Consider the following 20,495-nt stretch of genomic DNA (forward strand, 5'->3'; position numbering starts at 1 on the left):
GCCGCTGACACCCGCAGCCTCCTGGAGCGGGAGGCGCCTGTCCCCGCCGTTCCTCTTCCAAAGGGGCCTTCTCACTTCGGAGATGCAGTGACAAGTTAATATGGGCGTCCAAGCCTCGGCTTCCCAGGAGGAGAATCGCAAGAGGGAACAGCCCCTGAACGCCCAGACCCCTTGAACAGGCGGCCCAGGAGGGGCGTGAAACCCGGCTGCAGCATCTGTCCAGGTGGGACCCGCTGAGCGCCGTGACCAGTCCTCTGCTCCATCCCGCAGGCGCGCTTGCGGGTTTGCTGCTAACTCCCCGACCCGGGGATTTTTTTTTTTTTCCCTCCGCTGGTGGTGGGCGCCTCGCGGGCCGAGGCCCGGCGCCTGCTCTGCTACCCGCGCTGCCTTTAGCGGTTGCCTCCGCCGCCGCTGCCAGGGACGTGCTGGGAAAGCCGAAGCCCCGGGAGAAGATGCCGGCCATCCTGGTCGCCTCCAAAATGAAGTCGGGACTGCCCAAACCCGTGCACAGCGCCGCGCCCATCCTGCACGTGCCCCCAGCCCGGACCGGTCCCCAACCTTGCTACCTCAAGTTGGGAAGCAAGGTGGAGGTGAGCAAGACTGCCTACCCCAGCCAGATCCCCCTGAAATCCCAGGGGCTGCAGGAGCCGGCGGGGGAGGGGCTCCCGCTGCGGAAGAGCGGCTCGGTGGAAAACGGGTTCGATACCCAGGTGAGAGGTGCTGTGAGTCGGGGCGCTGTTGTGGGGGGCGAGGTGAATACTTCTTGGGAGTAAGGTGGCTTGGCTGGACGGGGGAAAGGACTGCCCGGTGGGCGGAGAAGGGAGCCATTCCACTTAGGCTGGCAGATCTGGGGATGCGCGCGGGGGAGTGGGCTGGCCGGTGGGTGTGGCCGGGTGCCGGTGGTTTGCCTTAAGGAGCTCTGAGACACCGGGGTGTGGGCACGCCCGCAGCTCCCTTCTGGGGGCACGGGTGGCGTGCTCACACACACAAACCAGCCAAACAAACAAACAAAAAAAGAAAAGAAAATACACAAAAAACAAACAAACAAAAAAAAAAACAAACCAAAAAACCCAAAACGTGCAGCTCTGGAAATGTCAGGTCCTGCATGTTGAGAGCTTGGCCTCAAGAAGGCAGTGTCTGCTGCAACGGCTGGCGGGCTGGCGGTTCTGCAGAGATTCTGTCTGCCAAGGAATGGTCTGAGGCCTCCTTGGGCTCGACGTCCCCAGGCCTGGCAGCAAGACCTAGGCAAAGGGGTCTGGGGGTTGCCATCAACCTGCTCTTTTCGGCTGGACGATGGCCTGCCCCTGCCCGTCCCTTGGGGCAAAAGGATTCCAGGCACGGTGCTGGGACTGCCATGGTATTGCCCGGTGCACCAGCTGAGGCGGGCAGCTGGAGACTCCCAGCGTCCTGGCCGGCGGATGGGGGTGGGGGGTGGCTGCCTCCAAAAGGCTCCCCCGAAGCTAAGCCCCTCCTTTCAGGGTAGTAGATCCTGGCGCTGGTAGCCTGCCTGACCCGGTGTGGGGATGGGGGATGGCTGCGGCTTGAAGAGAATTGGTGACTTTTACCTTTCCCGACAAAGCCTGCATCACCCAGTTCCGGCTGGGTGACAGGCCCTGGTCGGCAGTCTCTTTTAAGGAAATCCACAAGGGCCAATCAGGTTCTCTTGGCCTCCTGCCCTCCCTGCTCCTTCCACCCCCCACCCCCATCTGGTAGGAGGGAGCAGGGGCATGCTCTATTTTCTTGGCAGTCAGTCAGCAGGGACTTTTGGGGACAGGCTGACCTGACGGATGTGACTGTCCCAGTCAGGAGAGGCGGGAAGCCAGAGGGGGAGGTGGTTTGGGGCTGGTGTCAGGGAAGTGGCAACAGACCAGCTGACCTTTTTGGCACTTTCTTCTCTGCTGACACTGTCTCCACCTTCTCCTGGAGCTTTCTCTGATCAGAGGCTAGAACTCAACACATTGCTAGCCTGTCCGATGGAGGAACTGGAGCTGGGAGCTAATCGTAAGCAGGCTTTTGGAACTCTGGGCTGGAGAAGGCCCTCGGAGGAGATTAAGCTCCCACACCAGGCTGATAAGCATGCCCCTCGCTGCCCCACTTGCTAAACATTTTTGGAAGCTGACAGGTTTGAGTGATGGTGTGTGGGAGGAAGGCAAGATTTCCCCCTATGCTCCGGGGGCCTGTCTCTGCTAGGGTTTAGCTCTCTGTTCTCTTTTTCTGTTGTTAGCCACAGGATTGGTCCAGTGGGCTCTGAAATGAGAATGAGCTCAGGGGTACATTCTTGTGAGGTTTTTCCTATCCATCCTTGGAGGTGGGGCTTATGAGGTATGGTGGGTGGTATGTGGGAGGTCAGAGCAGTGACTCTGGGATATGACACACACCCTTCCAGCCTGATGAGGAGGATCTGAGGAATGAGAGGGAAAGTGGACATGGGATTGTTTCTGCCCAGGAAGCTCTTCTGCCTTTGCCCATTCGACCCTATATTTAATAAACATTGTTGGAGGACTTCCACTGGGCAGGTTCTAGAAAGGTGATTCATCACCCTCTTTTCTGAAAAAATGTTTTCCAGCTGTTCCTGGAGGGGCTGGCAGGGTCCTGGTCCCTCATGACTTAGCTTCCCTCTCTTACTGTTGGCCCACCATCCCAAGAATGCCGCCATTGCACCTGCCTTGACCTCAGTGGGACCTTGTGTGCTGATCACGAGGATGGTTTGGACTGACTGCTAAGGACATTGGCTACTTCCTGATGGCCTATCCTACTTTTATCAGCCTCTTCTTTCCTTATCCACGTTTGGGCTTCCTGAGGGCTCTTCTCTGTAGCAGGTGGCGGATCCTTGTGCTCACTGCCCCACCTTGGCATTGAAGTGACCTTGGCAAAGGCGGTTTTCCCTTCTTTGGAAAGGGCTTCCTTTCACTCTGTCTAGCATGGTGCCCATTTGCCATTCAGGAAAGCCTATTACAGGCTTGAGGACTTTGTCTGGTTTGACTTCTCTAGTCCCTAATTCAAAACCTGGTATTGATCACTGGAAGTTGATGAGTTATAGAGCAGATGATATCTTGGGGCCTCTGACTCCCCCTTTTATTCAGGGAGCTTTTGGCAGAAGACTGGGTTGTGCAGTGGTCACTAGCAGAGGTTTTAAAGTCAGGCAGGTATCTGTGGTGTCCTGTCTTTGCCGCGTACCAGCTGGGTGACTTATTTAATGAACCTCTCTGGGCCTCAGTGTTTCCATCTGTAAAAATGGGCATAAACAGCCATACAAATTATAAGGATTCAGAAGAATAACATGTGAAGTGCTTAGCCCGGTGTCTGGCAAATAAGGAATACTTAATATAATTAGCTATTTATATTGCTAAAGCAAGAGATAAGGCATGTTGAACCTGGGTCTAATAAGCTCTAAGTGAGAAAAGGCATAGCTTATCTCTCTAGCCCTTGAAGGGTATTAATCGGAATTTACAGAGCATCTGTCAGTACCTGGCATGCCCTGAAGAAGAGGGAAGGGCACTGCTACTTGTTTAGTGCCTGGCTCTTTACATATAATATTATTTCATCCTCACAGTACCGCTTAAAAACAGACAAGACATATTCTATAACAATAATTTTCTATAATAATAATATAATAATAATGACAAATAATATAATAATGGCAAGTTAAATAACATAATAATGATAAATTAATAATATAACAATTGCAAATCAAATAATATAATCATTTCTTACATGCCAGGAATTGTTCTAAAAGACGAGTACATAAAAAGCCTCATTTGATTCTTCTGACAATCCAATGACATATGTGTTACTATGTTATGTTATTGTAGGCGTATTCTCATTTTGCTCATGAGGAACCTGAGGCAAAACCGGGTCAGTAAGCTTGTGAGTAGCAGAAGTAGAGTTAGAACTTGGACAGTCTGCTTCTGGAATCCATGCCCTTAACCACTCTGCTGTAGAGAGAGAACCACAGAGACTTCCAGCTTACTTGCAGGCCCTGGTAAGACCCCAGTTCTACCCATTGAGCTAGAAGGGTGAGTGAGTCTCGGGAAGATAGAGCAACTTGCCCTAGGTCATCCTGCTTTGGTGTGATGGAACAGAGTCAGGATGAGTTAGCTTCAGGGCTGGTGATCTTCCCAACCTTCATAGTGGCCTCCCTCCATCATTTACCCTGGCAGGTGCACAGGGTAAATAAGACATGGCCTGGGCCTTGCGGATTTTATAGTCTAGTTGGGAGGTATATCTGAGGTACCAAGGGCAACAGGACACAGTACAGAGAGGGCTGAAAGATATGCTTGGGGCCTGCAGGAAGGGAAGGGCCATAATGGCTGGGAAAATCCAGAGGGCCTCCTGGAGGAGGCTGGCTTCAGAGATAGGCAGGACTGACTGGGTGGGGAGAAGAGGAGGTGAGATGACCATGAGAGGGAAGGATGAGGGCAGGACCATGCTTTGGTAAAGAGCAAAAGATGATGTCACCACAGGGAAGCTGCACTTTCATGCAACAGATAATTGTCTCTGTATCTAGTATCTTCCTTTTCAAAGGTGGCGAGAACAAAAGCATCTTGCAGTTGAAGTATTGGCTTTTTGCTGGCTGGTGGATAAGAATTCTGTGTACACAGGCTCCCTAGGAGAAGCTGGGAGATGGTGTCCATAAAGACCTGGTTCATGGGGCGCCTGGGTGGCTCAGTGGGTTGGGGCCTCTGCCTTCGGCTTAGGTCATGATCCCAGGGTCCTGGGATCGAGCCCCACATCGGGCTCTCTGCTCAGCAGGGAGCCTGCTTCTCCCTCTCTCTCTGCCTGTCTCTCTGCCTACTCGTGATCTGTGTCTGTTGAATAAATAAATAAAAATCTTAAAAAAAAAAAGACCTGATTCATAACAGACCCTTGGGAAAATGACAGTGATTATTGTTATTAGCTTGGGGTTCAGAATCTTCAACATGATAGTTACAGGGGAAGGGAGGTGGTTCTCATGGCTTCTTTTATTATGCAGCAACTCTGTTCAGCCAGTGACAGCCCTTTCCCCCAAAGCCGTCTCTCCATGTCCATCAAATGTGAAAAGACCTAAGGTAGCCAGCAAACAGTTCTTACGTACAACCCCATTGTCAACTCTCCAAGCCCCTCACCTTGAACCTCTCCCACAAGCCTGCAGCTGGGCTGTTCCCCCACTGGGGGGCCTGCGCTGGGCAGCCCCACACCCCTCCCAAATTCCCTTCCTTGTGCTGGAATACCTGGGCCTTCCCCGAAGAGTGAACATTTATAGCATCTGCTCCATTAACGTGGTGTATAAATTATGACCATATGCAAAGAATTGTTTTAGAGGCATGCTCTGCATTCGTTCAGAAACCCTGGCCGGCCGACCTTCAGATAAGGAATGTGCGTGAGCTATTTGAGGAGAGGTTAGCTTATTTTTAAGAAGCAGCTGCAGGGGAAAAAAAATTATATATATAATACTTTGATATTTCCTGTTTTTAGGAGCCTGGTGTTCAACTTGCAACTCATTTCTTTAAAAAAGTAATTAGAAGTGATTGAAATCCTCTGTGGGTGTTTCAGATGTTTAAAAAGAAAGAGCAGGCGAGGCCCCTGGGAAGAGAGAGCAGCTCCAAGCTTACAACCTGTTGCAACTTTGCCCCATTGTGTTTTGATTAGAATCCTTGCTCCATCATCAAAGTTGATTATGGATTTGATTAGTGCATTTTTCTGCCATTGTGTTATTCCCTTTCTTCTCTCTCCCCGTTCTTAGAGGGGAATGTATAGCATGGTTATCCGCCAACATGCGAGAATGTTTATATTTTGCCTATTATTGCTTATTCCACGGGTTAGTTTTCGTAAGACACTTTAAAGGTGGGACGGGTGGCTTATTTAGGATATCATTATGTGTGTATATATACACACGTATAGAAGTACATCTCCTTCTGGATATGTGTATATACACATATATACACACACGCATATACAAATAGATCCACATGGAACAGCTTAAAGTAACGAACACATGTTAGCGCACACACATCAAAGGCCAGGCTGGAGAAATTACAGCCCAATTTCCAGCCTTCGGAATAGCTAGATTCGCTTCCCTCTTCTCGCACTCTCTTCCTCTGTGACCAAGACTGAAGCACCCAATCTTGGTGTCCCGTGTGACTTACTTCTATGGCATGAGAGATGTTGCCTTGAGAGAGGTGTTTTAATGAAGACTTGGAGACGCTCCAGAAGCTAGGCTGAGAAAGCTGAACCACCCAGTGAGATCTGGGCTTGAGGTCAGAGATGCTTCCTTCCTAGAATCTGCCGGCACAGCAGGGAAGGGAGCGTTTCTGGAGCATCTGCTATGTGTCAGGTAGTCTCCGCTGCTTTATAGGTACCTTTGTCTGGTGCATGTGTTTGTTTTGCGTGTATACGTTGTGCTTTGCATATGTATTTGTTCTACCTATTTGTGTATATGTTTGTCTATATATAATCTGAGATGCAAGCAATGGGTAAAATGTAACGTAGTCTATGCCTTTTATTTTCTTTAAGGATTTTAGTTATTTATTTGACAGACAGAGATCACAAGTAGGCAGAGAGGCAGGCAGAGAGAGAGGAGGAAGCAGGCTCCCTTCAAGCAGAGAGCCCCATGCGGGGCTCGATCCCAGGACCCTGAGATCATGACCTGAGCCAAAGGCAGAGGCTTAACCCATGCGGCCACCCAGGCGCCCCATCTATGCATTTTATCTGAGGAAGCTGAGAGCAAAGGGAGTTCGCACTCAGAGGCCATTTTACATGGTAGATCTGGCTTCACTGACAGATGGACCAAGGTTTGAATCCAGGCTTCGGGCAAGTTACTTCACATCTCTAAATGCCAGCGTCTTCACCTATAAAGTAGAAATGGGTAAACAGGTAGGTCGTTGAGAAGATTGTCTGGCAAAGAATAAGCAAGGAATACTTGGTATTGCCTATTTTATTATGTAAGGTCAGAGCCAAGTGTGCAAACCAGATCTGCCTCATCACAGACTCACGTTCTTTCCACCTGACCTGTCTCCCAGGTGCCTCCCAGGTGCACAGTTGATTACATGGCAGAACAGATGACTGACCCCATGGAAGCAGAGAACATGGCAGGGCTTTGGTTAGGTGAATGGGGAGCAAGAGTACATTAAGAACGATGTCCTCTAAATGAGTCATGTCCAGAGTTGTGAAATGAAACCTCCACATTTTGGTTCCAGGCATGCCATCCCTATAGCACCAGCCAAGCCGAGGGCTCTACTGCAAACCAAACTTATGGGAAGTCTTCTTTGTAAGACCTTGCCTGAGCCAGCCCTGCAGCCACTGGATAATGTGATGGCCTTGCCATGTTCCAAGAATGGAACAATCCCATTGGTTGGGCTTCTGAATGGCTACTTATTGTTTTGAGGGCAGAAGGAAAGCCCTCTTCCCTTGCAGCTGGCATGATTATGGTGGGAGCTGGGCCTTGTGATCAGTTTGGTCACTGAGGTGCCCCAAGGCATGGCCGGCTGCCCAACGGTGTTTTACTAACTGCATCAGGGCCAATTTCAATGGCCACTCTGTCTCTTGGTCACATTGTTTAAGAGGATGGACAATGTGTTCCTAGAATGTCTTAGGCAGAATGGGTCATGGGATTTGGAGAATAAAATTGGGTCAGGCTTTTTGTGTTTCTGTCCACTCACGGCAGTAGTGAGTGACACAAAAGTTTTCTCAGGAACCTCAAGTCACCCACACAGAACCTAAAGAATGACTCATGATTTAGTGTCCCTTTCCCAAGGAAAACAGACCCTCTCTTGTGTTTTCCAAACAATGGCCCCACAGCCTCAGAATATTTTGTCTTTCCTTCCAAGCGAAACCTTAATACCTTCAGTGGATTTTAGGTTTTTCCAATCCTCCGCCCCATCTTGGTGGAAGTCAAGGTAATTGTGAGCCTAACTCCCAGACTTCTTTGGGGGCCTTTGAACAAAATCACAGCAGTGTGACAAATGAAAAATAATGATACGAACAGTCACTGACACTGACTGAGCATAGTGTCTGTACCAGCGTAATGCATGGCACCAGACACATCTCATGTCATTTAATCCTCACGACATCCCATGAGGAAGATGCTATTTCCTGAAGAGAAATGGAAAGGACAGCCCTTGGGAGTCAGCAACTTTGGTTCTAGTTCTATCTCTTTGGATGCTTTGCTGCGTGACCTTCAATAAGTCACAGTATCTTTTGAGCTTCAGTTACCTGACCTATAAAATGGAGAGGAACATTCTTGCTCCACCTTTTTTGAAGGTTCTTGTGAAGCTTAACAGAAGCAATTATTAGGACCGAGACACTAGTTTAAGCACCTCACACCATAAATACCCTTTAAGGAAACCAAGACTCAAGAAGGTTAAGCTACTTTTCCAAGTGACACAGCCAGTAAGTGATAGATCCAGAATTTGAACCCGTATCAGCTTGACTCCAAAGTCAACTTTTTTTTTTTTAAGGATTTTGTTATTTTTAGGTAATCTCTATACCCAACATGGGGCTCAAACTTACAACCCAGAGATCAAGAGTTGCCCGCTCTACCACAGCTGAACCAGCTGGGTGCCCCTTGACCCCAAAGTTTCAGTTTTTTGTGTTTTTTTTTTTAGATTTTATTTATCTGACACACACAGAAAGGTCACAAGTAGGCAGAGAGACAGGCAGAGAGAGAGGGGCTCCCCGCTGAGCAGAAAGCCCGATGCAGGGCTCGATTCCAGGACCCTGAGAGCATGACCTGAGCTGAAGGCAGAGGCTTAACCCACTGAGCCACCCAGGTGCCCCCCAAAGTTTCAGTTCTTAAATAGCAAGAGTGGAAGCACTTTGAAAAAAAAAAAAAAAAACCTGAAAAGCCATTGTTAATACTAAATCAAAGTAAATTGCTATAAAATTTCCTTTGGGTGGGTACATATGACATTTGACTCCTCCCCTCCACCCCTAAGGCTTAGAAATATTGAAAATATCCTTTCAATATTAAATAAATATTAGTTGCTTAATAGTATCAGTTAAACCCCTCTGGGATTTGTAAAGTTCCAAGTGCTCTGAGGCCGCAAGGTCCATTAAGCATTTTTAGTGAAATTGGCAGGGCTGATCCTGGAGAGAGGAAGGGACAAATGGGGAATTTGAGGGGGCTCTTGGGTAGCTCATTCAGTTAGGTGACCAGTTCTTGGTTTTGGCTTGGGTCACGATCTCGGAGTTGTGAGATCAAGTCTCGTGTTGGGCTCCACACTCAGCACTCAGTGCAGAATCTGCTTGAGATTCTCTCCCTCTCCCTCTGCCCCTCCCCCTACGCATGTTCACATGCTCTAAATAAATAAATAAATCTGAAAAATTGGGGAATTTGTTTGGAATCATTTGTTGGCCATCAGATAAATTCAGATTATGGGTCACTTTTTAAGAAAACAGGCCTGGTATCTTCAAAACTGACGATGTCATGAAAGACCAAAAAAAAAAAATTTTTTTTTTAAATGTAAATGGAGAACTATTCTAGAAAAAGAGACCAAAGAGTTATGATGACCAAATCCAGTGAGAGATCCTTGACTGGAACCTGCATGAACAAAACCATAAATCCTAGAAAGTTCCTTTGGAGACAATTGGAGATACTTGAATTCAGATGGTGTATGAGAGAGTACTATTTCATCGATGTAAACAGTATTGAGGTTATGTAGGAAAATGCCCTTTTTCTTGGGAGATACATGCTGAAATATTTAGAGATAGAGTGGCTGGGTGTCAGCAACTATCTCAGATAGTTCGGGGGGAGAAAAGGTTAGTGCATCTGCAGAGAGGACAAAATAAATGTCATAAAATGTTAACAACTGGTAAATCTAGGTGAAGATACATGTGCAGTTCTCTCAACTTTTCTGTTTGAAGTTTTTCAAAATAAAATGTTGAGAAACAAAAGGAAGCTCTGGCTAGAGTGTACATTAGCAGTTCCCCTTGACCTCTACAGTGTACCCCTGAGAACGTAAATGAGATAGGGATGGGTGTGTGTGTGTGTGTGTGTGTGTACTCACTGACAATAAATAGCCTGGCCAAGTTTATTTCACTGGGTTTAGGATCTGGACTCCTTATCTCCTTTCTGGTGTAGTGTGAGAATCTTGGCTCCATTCCTGTTCTTTCATGAGACTAGTTGCTGACATTTTATGGAATCACAAGATCCAAGTTGATTTGATCATCTCTTCTAAAAACCTAAAATATTTGCAAAGTTGAAAGTATAAAAGAAATTGTTTTTAGTGAGGAAATTTTAAAAAATATTAAAACCTCTGGTTGAGTCCTACTCATCTAGGCAGTGAGAAGGTGAGTGTGTATGAATGTGTATGAATGGGAGCAAGTTTCTTTCTCTGCTTCAACCCTTTTTCTGTCCCCACTACTTAGGTCTCCTTTGCCTGGCTAAATCCTCCCCATCCTTTACCCAAGGATGGTAAAGGATGGGGAGCTCAGGCTTTGTGTCACCTCCTCCGGGAAGCCTTCCACCATCACCGTGGCAGCATCTGTCCTCTATGCTCCCATAGCCTGCTCTATAGCCTCCACAGCTTGGCCTGTGATGGCTTGCTTTTTTAGCGAGACCATGCCTTCTATGAGGTCAGGGATGTGTCCCTTTTGATCTCTGCTACGACAGGGTCAGCACATAGCAGGTTCCTACTTATAATTTGCAGAATAGAAGAAGGATGGGAGGGGGAAGATGAAAGAAAGCATTGGAAAGCAGGAGTAAGTAAGATACGGCGCACCAGCTGTGTTCGTGAAGCTGTGGCTAAGCCATGTGTTCCACAGAACTCCCTCCTGGCATGTGAACTGAAAAGATCACGTGGTGGTGGGTGGCCAAGTGTAGGAGACAGAGAGAGGGCGACCTGAACCTTGGCTGAGGCCGGTATCAAAGCTCTCCAACCCCAGGTCTTAGGGAAATGGGCCTGGGCTGGCTGGGTAGAAGGAGGAGGCAGGTTCCCTTATGCAAGGCTGTTTACAATGTCCAAACCATCTGGCTGCTCCAATTGAAGGTCTGTCAGGACGCAACAATGACTGTAGGATCAGCTGGAGGGGTTGAGGGGGAGAGAACACCATGGGCTTTAGAGGGCTTTGGCGGGCTTTGGCGCACGCGCGCGCGCGCACACACACACACACACACACACCAGCTTTGGAAGGGGGACCTGACAAGGGTTCTGAAGGATTTTAGCTGGTGGAGAAAAGGGGAGGGTTTAGAGAGTCCCAGGGTGGGGGCGGCCTCCCAGGAATGATGATGGCAGCAATCATTCACGTGCCATTTCCATACACAATCTCACTCAATCCTCACACGAACTTTCTGAGCCAATATTGATCCTGTTTTACCAGTAAGAAGAGAAATGAGGAGTCACTAGGGAGAGCAGCCTGAGAGGGGGCATGGAACTTATTAAGGTCACACGCGTGCCACAGACAGTGACAGGATTCAAAACTGGGTCTCTCAAATTCCAAAACCTCTTAGCCACTGCCTTCTTCTGCCAGGAATTGGAGGAGGGCCTGAGTCCCGTACTGAGGTGTAGCTTTAGACAATCAAATGCCCAAACCCTCTCTCCTTGGAGCCTGCTCCCCAACCTTCCCTGGCCTTGGCCTCCCTCGCCTGTCCCAGCCTCTCTAGAGGCATCGTGTTTATTGAATGGGGAGCCCTGTTGGCTTTTGCCCACATCCTGCTGCAATCTGGGCACAATCTGGTTCTCTCCCCCCACCCCGTGGCTGCCGCCCCCCAGGTCACCCCTGGACTGTGGGGCCCAGCGGAGTCCGTGTGCTTAACAGCTGGCAGACTTCCCTTCCCATCCTCCCACCACGGGCCGCTTGGCTGCAGCTCGCCGACAGTCCCCATTTCATGCTGATTTGCTTTGATTCTTTTCAGACCTGGGAGTGACGCATGTTTACGTCAAAATGTGTGGACCGCAAGGGTTCCAGAGCTGTTAGACCTTCCGGTGTGGGAACTTTGGTTGTTAGCTGTCTCTGGACAGAAGAAGGCAGCTCTGTAGGGGGGGAGCACTATTTAGGTGACAAAACCAGATTTAGAACAACCGGGCTTTCTTGGGATGTCTGCTTAGGGCTCTGCGCCTCTAGACCCTCGATATGCCTGAGCCAGGGCGGCCCTCGGAGGCCAGCTGTTCTCACAGCTCCGTTGTGCAGATGGGGAAACCGTGGCCCAGAGAGGGGTGTGACTTGCCCACAGTCACCCATCAGTGAGGGCAGAAAAAAACTGGAACCGAGTCCTCCCATCTTCTGGCCCCTGTATTCTTTCCATCCCACTCGCGGTGGCCGGAAGGTCCGCTCTGAATGGCCTGATGGTTTAGAGAAGTGCATCCAGACCTAAACTATGTTCTTTCCCCCTCATTCTACCAAGCAGTAAAATAGAATTAATCCTTGCCTATTAGAAAGCTTTTGCATTTGGCTCAATGGATCAGAAAACAAGGACCTCTGTGTGGATGTTGTCATTATAGCAGGAGACCACTGCTGAACCCCTCCCATGGGCCAGACACTTTACCTACATCCTCTTATTTAAGCCTCATGATGCGATAAGACTGGCGGCATTTCATCCCTGTTATGTGTGAGGCTCAGAGGAGGTGAGTAACTTGACTGAGACCACATGGAGTCAGTACAGAAACTCCGATTTCATGTCCCCGCTCTCTCTGTCCAGCCTCTTAGACGCCCCCCCCCCACCAAGCTGGAAGTCAGAAAGACCCCAGTTAAAACCTTCCCTCCCCATGTATCACCCAGGCGGCTAGCTAGCTTCCCCCACGCTAGTGTGGGGCCTGGGACACTGCGGGCTCAATAAACAGTTGTTGAGCAGCAGCTTAGACAAGGCAGTCCCACCAAGCCTCAGTTTCCCCAGGGAGGTATAGCGTTCCAATGGGTCATGCGGATTAAAGCAGTCAGCATGTGTCCGAGTGTCTGGTGTGGGATAGATGCTGTTATTTACGGGACACTCACTGTGCACTGGGCAGTCTCGTAAGCATCTTCCGTGGGTTTTCCAGCGTCCTCGTCACAGAAGCAGTAACCTCTGAGGTTGACCCTTTAGTAATTATCTCCACTCTACCGGTGATTTACGGCCCGGAGAGCCTCAGCAACTTACCCGAGGTCCCCCGCCTCTAAGAGGAAGAGCCAGGCCTAGAACTCGAGCAGAACCTACAGGGTCTGAATCTTCACCCACGGAATGGGCCTCCCTCTGTGCTGCTTCTCACAAAACCCAGCTCTAGCTGAGCATGGGGAGGAGAGACACGGACAGCTGGGGGCACGCAGAGGGCAAGTGATTTGCTTATGGCTCTCCGGAGTGAGTAGTAGTAAACCCCGAGTAAGGCCTGTCTTCTAAACAGCGTGGGCCTTCGTCATTCTTTAAAAGGTCCTGCCTCTCTAACAGGAAGGGACAAACCATTGAGCCCGGGAAGCATTCCCAAACCAGACACGGTCACCAAGAATCAGTGACTCCCAGCTGTCTGGTGGCCTGTGTGCCCTTCCCCTTGGGTCCCTGCTTCTCGCTCACTTGGAATTGTTCCTTCTCTGGACTGCAGAGCAGAAACCGATATAAATTTGACTTAGTCCCTAGAAATGTTTACCTGGCTAAAAATATGCCGGCTTTGTTATATTTTTAGCCAAATGTAGATTCGAAATATATGAATTGCCCACACCCATGTATTAGGCATGAACTCTTGGGACATTTTGTAACAGGAAGCTGCTGGTTTTCCATTCCAAAGAACTGGAATTCGGTCAGAAGTTTGTCATTTGCAAATGCCAACTCTCACCACATTCCACTGCTGTTTTTAAGAGCGTCTCATCACCTGGATTCAGGGGCAGCAGGCCACGGGTGAGGCCAGCCTGGCCAGGCTCCCCCGGTGGATTCTCCAGGTCTAGTGCCTTCCAAGCGACCTCCATCTGGCTCTCCCCAGGCCTACGCCATCTGTAGTGTGTTGCCTTTGGACTCGTGTATGGGCAGACAGGGTGCTTATTTTAGAACTGGAAGGAGAGGAGATGTATCAATAAAAAAATAAAATTAAAAAAAAAATTAAAGAGCACGGAAGGAAAAATCCATTCAGTGGTTTTAAAATATCTCGCCCTTAACAGGGCAGATTATTTTTGTTTCTTAAAAACAACTGGTAGTTTGCTCCTCGAAACAGAGCTGGAAAGAGAGACATATAGGACTATAAAAAAGGAAGAGTCTGGGAAGGTGTCCTCTTGGTTTCATCACCCTGACCCCACACAGGACAGGTCATTTCCCCCAACCGTCAAAGCCTCTCCTGCTCCTGAAGGTCAGACTTGGGAACCTTAGAGCTATATCACAAAGACCCTGTTTTCCTAGCCCTTTATTTTATAGACGAGAAAGTTGAGCCTCAGGGCCTTTGCACTTGTTGTTCTTTTTGCCTGAAATGTCTTCCCAGATATTGACACGGCTCACTCCCTTACCTTTGGTCTCTGCTCAGACGCTTTATCAAAGGGATCCTTTCTGACCACCCTATATAAAACAGCAATCTGTCATTTGATACCTCTCTCCTTACCTTGCTTTATTTTTCTCCAGAACCAGAGCAGTCTTCTGACATGTCATACGTTTGTTTATTATGTGCCTTTATTCCATGAGAACAAGGGATTTGTTCAGCTTGATTACAGCTGTATCCTTAACACATGGTAAGTGCTTACTAATTGCTTAGTGAGTAAGTGATGGGACTCGTAGAAGATTTCAGGCGGAACTGGGACTAGCATCCAGGTAGGACTCCCAGCCTAGGGCACTTACACTATTTCTTCAGACCCCACTAAATCTATAAAAATTCTGTATTTTGTCCCTTAAGATGCTAATAGGTCAAAATATCATCCTTCTGGCAGTTTTGCTTCTTTATGGGGGCTTTTAGTGCAAAGGGTTGGTGAGTGTCTTAGCACAAAAGTCAGGGTCTTAACACAAAGATATGGGTGAGTTAGGTTGGCTGGGAAGGGTAATAGTTTTGCTCAGGTTGGAGAATTCTTACCCTCTGCGCAGACTCTTACTTTATCCAAGCTTAGGGCTGGCTCTGAGATGCCCATAGTAGAATGTGGGGGTAAGAATTGGGTTTGCCAACATGCACTGGTTTCATTTTGTCTTCCATTTCCCTTCTTTCTCCCCTCCCTTCCTTCCTCCTGCCCTCCTTCCCTCTCTTCCTTCCTTCCTTCCTTCCTGCCTGCCTGGCTCCCTGCCTGCCTCTTTTTGTGCTTTAATCTTTGTTAGTAAAAGTATGGTCTGTAGGCTAGTAGTAATGGCATCACCTAGAAGTTTGGTAGAAATGCAGAATCTTAGCCATCATTCCAAGCCTTCTGAATTAGATTTGTACTTTAACAAGACCCCCAGATCATAGGTAAATTAACATTTAAGAAGCAGAGAGGCACTTATGCCCTGACCCCTTCAGAAGTAGTACTTAAGAGAGGCCCCCTTACTATAAAGTACTCAGCTACCACCTCTGTCTGGAGGCACAGGCCCCATTGTCTCTAATTATTTTAGCCTGTGATTAGGGATGGCAGGGATAGACAGATCAGTCCTAGAGGAGGAGGGTGTCATAAAAGAGACTTCTAGAATCCATGCCCACTCCATTTCTTACGTCTTACTTACCTGTGCACTGGGCTTTGCAGCTGGTGTTTGATCCGCATGTTGGAGGTTGTCATCTCTCTGTGTACTGCAGAAGGAGGGGAGATCTAGTCTGTGACATGGGAGCTAGGATTAGAGGGCAGCAGCTCTTGACCCTGCTAGGCAGTCTAGGTGGCATCTTCCAGGAGCAGGAGACAGTTCCATCCTATCCCTTTTCACAGATGGGCTCTGAGGTCCTTTCTAGCCCCTTCAGCAAAGGGAGGACAGCCATTCCCACTGCTGAACAGAGCCCAACTCCCACCATCCCTTGCTGTTCTGAAGTCTCCTTCCCATTCTCCTTGAGTTGCAACTGGAAATTGCATTGCATGGTCCCTGCATGGGGTTGGGAAAGAAGCAGGATGTGTCCTGGAGGACCAATGGGAGGGGCTCACTGCAGTGGCGCTGCTGGGCCCTCCCACTCTGCCTGGGGAAGCCTTCTCAGTGGGCAGGTGCTCTGCAAGGCAATCGGGCCACCTGCCCAGGCCATTCTTTCAAGCACGCCGCTGTTGTGTATTGATGTGGGGAAAGCCCATTGATAAGAGTGGAGCAAATGAACTCAGCCTCCGGATCAGGCTGTTTGGTGAAATTATTGTCTGATTTGCTGCCGGAGCTTTTTTGCTGCATTTTGTATAAATCAGAGCTATTTAAAACCTGCTCACACGGTCACTGGTACCATAGAAATGGCCTGTCCTCATGCACACTCATCTCAATCAGGCCTGGGCCACTGCAGGAGGAGGAAGAGGCTTGGTGACCTCTTGGGAGTCTTCAGGAGGAAGGAAGGTGGTGGAGGGAATCAAGGGGGGATTTCTCCCTTGTCCCCAGCGACTCTGGACTCGTCTCACATAACCGCATCCCAGCCTCATGGAGGAGGGTATCCCCAGCCACCCTCAAGTCCAGACCTGGCCCTGAGTGGGGACAGGAAAGCTGCCCTGTGCCTGAACGACGACAAGCCTGATACCAAGAAGGGGTTTGTGCGTGCATGCGTGTTTATGTGGGAACACATGTGTGAAGATGTCTGTGCACGGGCACGGCGAGTGTGTGTCCAGATGCTCTTTAAGAGGTTGTAAAATCTATTTCATAGGAAATCTATTTTGACCCCTGGCAGCGCAGGCAGCATGGGGAGGCCAGAGGAGCACTGTTCTTGGAATCGAGAAACTTAGTTCCCCTTCCAGACACTACTTTAACAAGCTGCATGACCCAGACCCCTAGCCGTTGGCTCTTTGCCAGGAGCAGGTGGAGTTAGGAAAATAGAACATGTCCAGACGTCTCCCTCACAGCCGCAGGCCCGGGGTGAGGCTTTGGTAGCTGCAGTTCTTAGGTGCAGCAGCAGATCCTGAGGCCACTTTGGGATGAGATTTCCTGGATTTGAGAGCAGCGCCCTCAAAAAAGGCAGGAGAATGAAGAGGGCAAGAGCAGGTGGTGGTTGGTTTGCATTCTGGCTCTGTCCACAGAGCATACAGCCTTAGATGAGCTGCTAGATTTGCCCCCGTCTCCTCCTCTGCTCTAGGGGCAGGAGATCGGTGACCTCACAGGGCTGCTCTGAGCATTAAATGCCACGAAGTATATGGAGCATGTGGCAAGCCCATGTGATGGGTTCTCCATCAATGTTAGGTCTTGAACATGTATGTGTATGTGTGTGTATGTATTTTTTGCTATACCCTAATGTATGATAGGAACCTCTCAAGTAAGTCCAAGGCGGAATGCAGGCGAGAAATGAGATGGCAGTCCTCGGTTGTATGAGTGTAAATTGGCAAACCAATTGATGACTTCTTTGTAATAGTTATTAACAGGAAAAGGAATGTGCAAACAAAGGTCCTGTGGGACTGGAGACAGATGCCAAGCAGGCCTGTTTTGCTCCACGATTGTGATTCTTAATCTTCAGTGTGCATCAGCATTGCCTGGATCCTTGTTAAATGGGCAGAATCCTGGGGCCCTCTGGCCTCAGAGCCTCTGAATTTGCAGATTTGGGCAAGGCCCGTGAACTTGTATTTTTGGCAGATAGGACAGATGTGCAGAGGGTGGTCTGTAGCCCCTCCTCAGACAAAGGCTGGTCCAGAGTAAAAGATCAAATTGGATGATTAAGAGTAGGGGGAGCTGGGTGGCTGGGGGAGGCAAGAACGGGGTCCTAGGTAAGGTGAGAGGAGCTGAGGTTTGAATGCGTAAGTGCAGGATTCAGAGACAACAGGGCAGCAGATCTTGGATTCAGTGTGGTGAACAGATGGTAGAGGGCTCTGGTGCCCAGGGAGCCCTGGCTCTTCTCCCCACCACCCATGGCTGGTATGGCCATGTAGGGTGGGCAGCTCACTGGATGTTGGCCACCGGGAAGGGTTAGCCAGGACGCCTGCTCTGAGGGGTTATGAACCCAGAGTGTGTGTCACTTTGGCCTCAGCTTAAGCCCCAAGCTGGCCGCCTTGAAGTTGCCTGACAGCGCCCAGAGAGTTCGACATCTGTTGCTCTGTGTGCTCATTCAGAAGTCAGAGCTTACGATCAACCTGGGGCAGGAGATCTGGAAGCGCAAAGTGGGTACGAGATACTCAGGACGCCAGAGCAGGCTGGCAGAAGGAGCACCAGTGATGAGGGGAGGCGTTGTGTATTTGAATGCCGGTGCTCCTTACTATGGGGCCGTGTGAGCTGAGAGGGGCCTGGGCTGGAGTCCCACGTCTGCAAAAACCCCATGTCCTCTTGATAAAGTCTGAACCCAGATATCCCTATCCATGGGCTTTGAGTCTGCTGGTCACGGGAGAGCACATTTTCTGGAGTCCTCCATGGATCAGGAAGAGCTAGCGATGAGAAAGGGTAGAGGAGCGAGCAGCCATGCACCAGGCTCCAAGCTTCCGTGATTAATGTCCTTCCATCTCCACCTCAGCAGGCAGATAGCATTAGTCTCATTTTACAGATGGAGAGAGAAAGGCCCAGAGAGGTGAAGCTCCTTGCCCAATCTGCACAGCAAGGACTTGGCAACACCGGGGCTTGAACTCGTTTTCTCTGGCTCCAATGGATCACCTTAGTTTCTCAGTGAATGTGGGAGAGATCTTGCTGCTCTGTCCTCGGTCAGGTGCGGGCCCCTCAGACGCACGGCTGCCTCCACTGCGGTGAGAGTGTGGGCAGAGCGCCCCGGAGTCCCGTGACATGGGCAGGGCGGGGGGACTCTGTTCCGTGCCCTCTGTCAACAATCCAGCCTTCAGTAATGTTGCCCTGGCTGCCCGCCGCTTTCACCACAGCCAGACCCCCCACCCACACAGGCGAAGGCTGTGGCCAAGGGCGCTCCAGAGGGGAGGAGGAAGTGCCCTCCAGAGGGGCTTGTTGCAAAGCCCCTGAATGGCCCCATTGAGGCTGGGCAGGATGACAATGGGCCTGCTGGGGCCCTCAGTCAGGGTCCACCGAGGTGAGAGGGCTGGGGCTGGGCAGGACGCTTGGGCTCAGAGGCCAGATGCTGACTTCCAGGGCTGGGAGCCAGCACCTCTGACGTGTTCTGAAATGCCAGTTCTGCTTAATGGGGAGCAGCTGGGGCGGGCTCCACATTCCTCCCCATGCCAGGAAGACCGCGTGAACCCCGCTCCTGAGGCCATGGCCAGCCTTCGGCCTTGTCCCTGCTCATCACTCTCTGGGCCAGACCCTGCTCCTTAGGCTCTGAGGACTGTGGTTGGCCCTTTCCAGTGTCCCTTTGGTTCTCGGGGGCATCGTTCTTCGTCCCTTTAGAGAAACAACAGCCCTCCCAACAACTTAGGGCCCCCGCAGGTGGGGGGAGCTAGATAAAATGCAGTTAAACCTGAATTTCAGATAAATAATAATGTTAAAGTATGTAACAAATATTAATGAATGATAAAGGCTGAACCAAGATATTGGTCTGTTTGGTGTGGCAAGGGACACACCTCAAGAATTATCAGTTGTTTAGCTGAAATTCCAATTTAACTGGGTTTCCTCTATTTTCAGTTGCCAAATCTGACCACATGAGCCAAAGGAGCCGTATGGGCATATATGGGGGGTCACTAGCACTCAGCTCGGTTTTCTGAGATGCCACCAAGGTGGGCATGGGAGAAGAAGCCTTTCCTGGCCCCGCTCTCCAGCTCTCCCGGCCCCGCCATCCCCGTCCTACTTCCCAGACATAAAATGCAGCACCTTTCAAGACTGCCATTGTCCCACTGAGGTTATGATTCACCCCCAGCTCCAGGAGCTCTAGCTCTTTCCCCCAAAGCCTTGAGGTGCATTTCCAGCTGGTGACTCTGCACCGAGCACCTGATTCCACACTGGCTGAACCCTGTGGATGTAATGGTGGATGCGCCGGACATGGTCTCTGCTCTCAAAGGCGCTTACAGGCCAGCAGGGGAGACAGCAGTGAACAACAGAGCAGCCATGATTCACAAATCATAAATACAGTGGGTGGGTGGAGGGAGTGACAGAGGGGCTCTGAAATCCCAGGAGGACAGCTCATCCACACCTGCAGGGCTGGACGAACACAGAGAATGGGCCTCAGAGATAAGAGGATCCAAGCAAACATGCTGGGCCATGTCATAGAACTTACTTGCTGTGTGGCCCTGGGCATGTGATTCAACCTCTCTGAGCCTCGGTTTTCCTCATTTGTAAGGTAGAAACAATATGCCTTGCCTCTAGGGACCGGTGTGAGGTTCCAAGTAGAATGATGAATGTGAACTGGTGCTGCCCACAGCATGGGTTCTAGACGGAACGTGCGTGTGTAGGCGAGTAGACGTAGGAGCTGAAGGAGAGGAGAGAGACGGGGTGGGCAGGAATGCTTGGGTCCCAAGCCTGATCCTTGTCCCTCCATACCAACCTCCCCCGGATGCTAGTTCTCGGCCTCTACTTACATCTCAGGGCATTCTTGTCAGTCTTTTGTAACATTTTCCTTGCGTCTCAGGTCACTGACAGTGATACCAGAGGTTTATATGGTATTTGCTGTTGGCAAAGGCCAGAGATTAAGAGC

The 20,495-nt window shown here is 49.8% G+C and overlaps 1 protein-coding gene across 3 annotated transcripts in view; it reads left to right on the forward strand.

Moving 5' to 3' along the window:
- The first annotated feature begins 319 nt into the window (after positions 1-319).
- Positions 320-20,495, forward strand: part of NAV2 (neuron navigator 2) — a 382,063-nt gene continuing 361,887 nt past the window's right edge. For 2 of the 3 annotated variants that reach the window (XM_032881203.1, XM_032881204.1), the window contains exon 1: positions 321-710. In XM_032881203.1, the coding sequence (XP_032737094.1) occupies positions 453-710 (258 nt within the window). In that variant the 5' untranslated portion in view covers positions 321-452. Of the gene's footprint in view, positions 711-20,495 lie in introns of all 3 variants that reach the window. The other variant, XM_032881202.1, reaches the window with a different exon arrangement.

This window comes from Lontra canadensis, unplaced genomic scaffold, assembly GCF_010015895.1.
Source record: "Lontra canadensis isolate GAN:19392208 unplaced genomic scaffold, GSC_riverotter_1.0 scaffold74, whole genome shotgun sequence".
NCBI lineage: Eukaryota > Metazoa > Chordata > Mammalia > Carnivora > Mustelidae > Lontra > Lontra canadensis.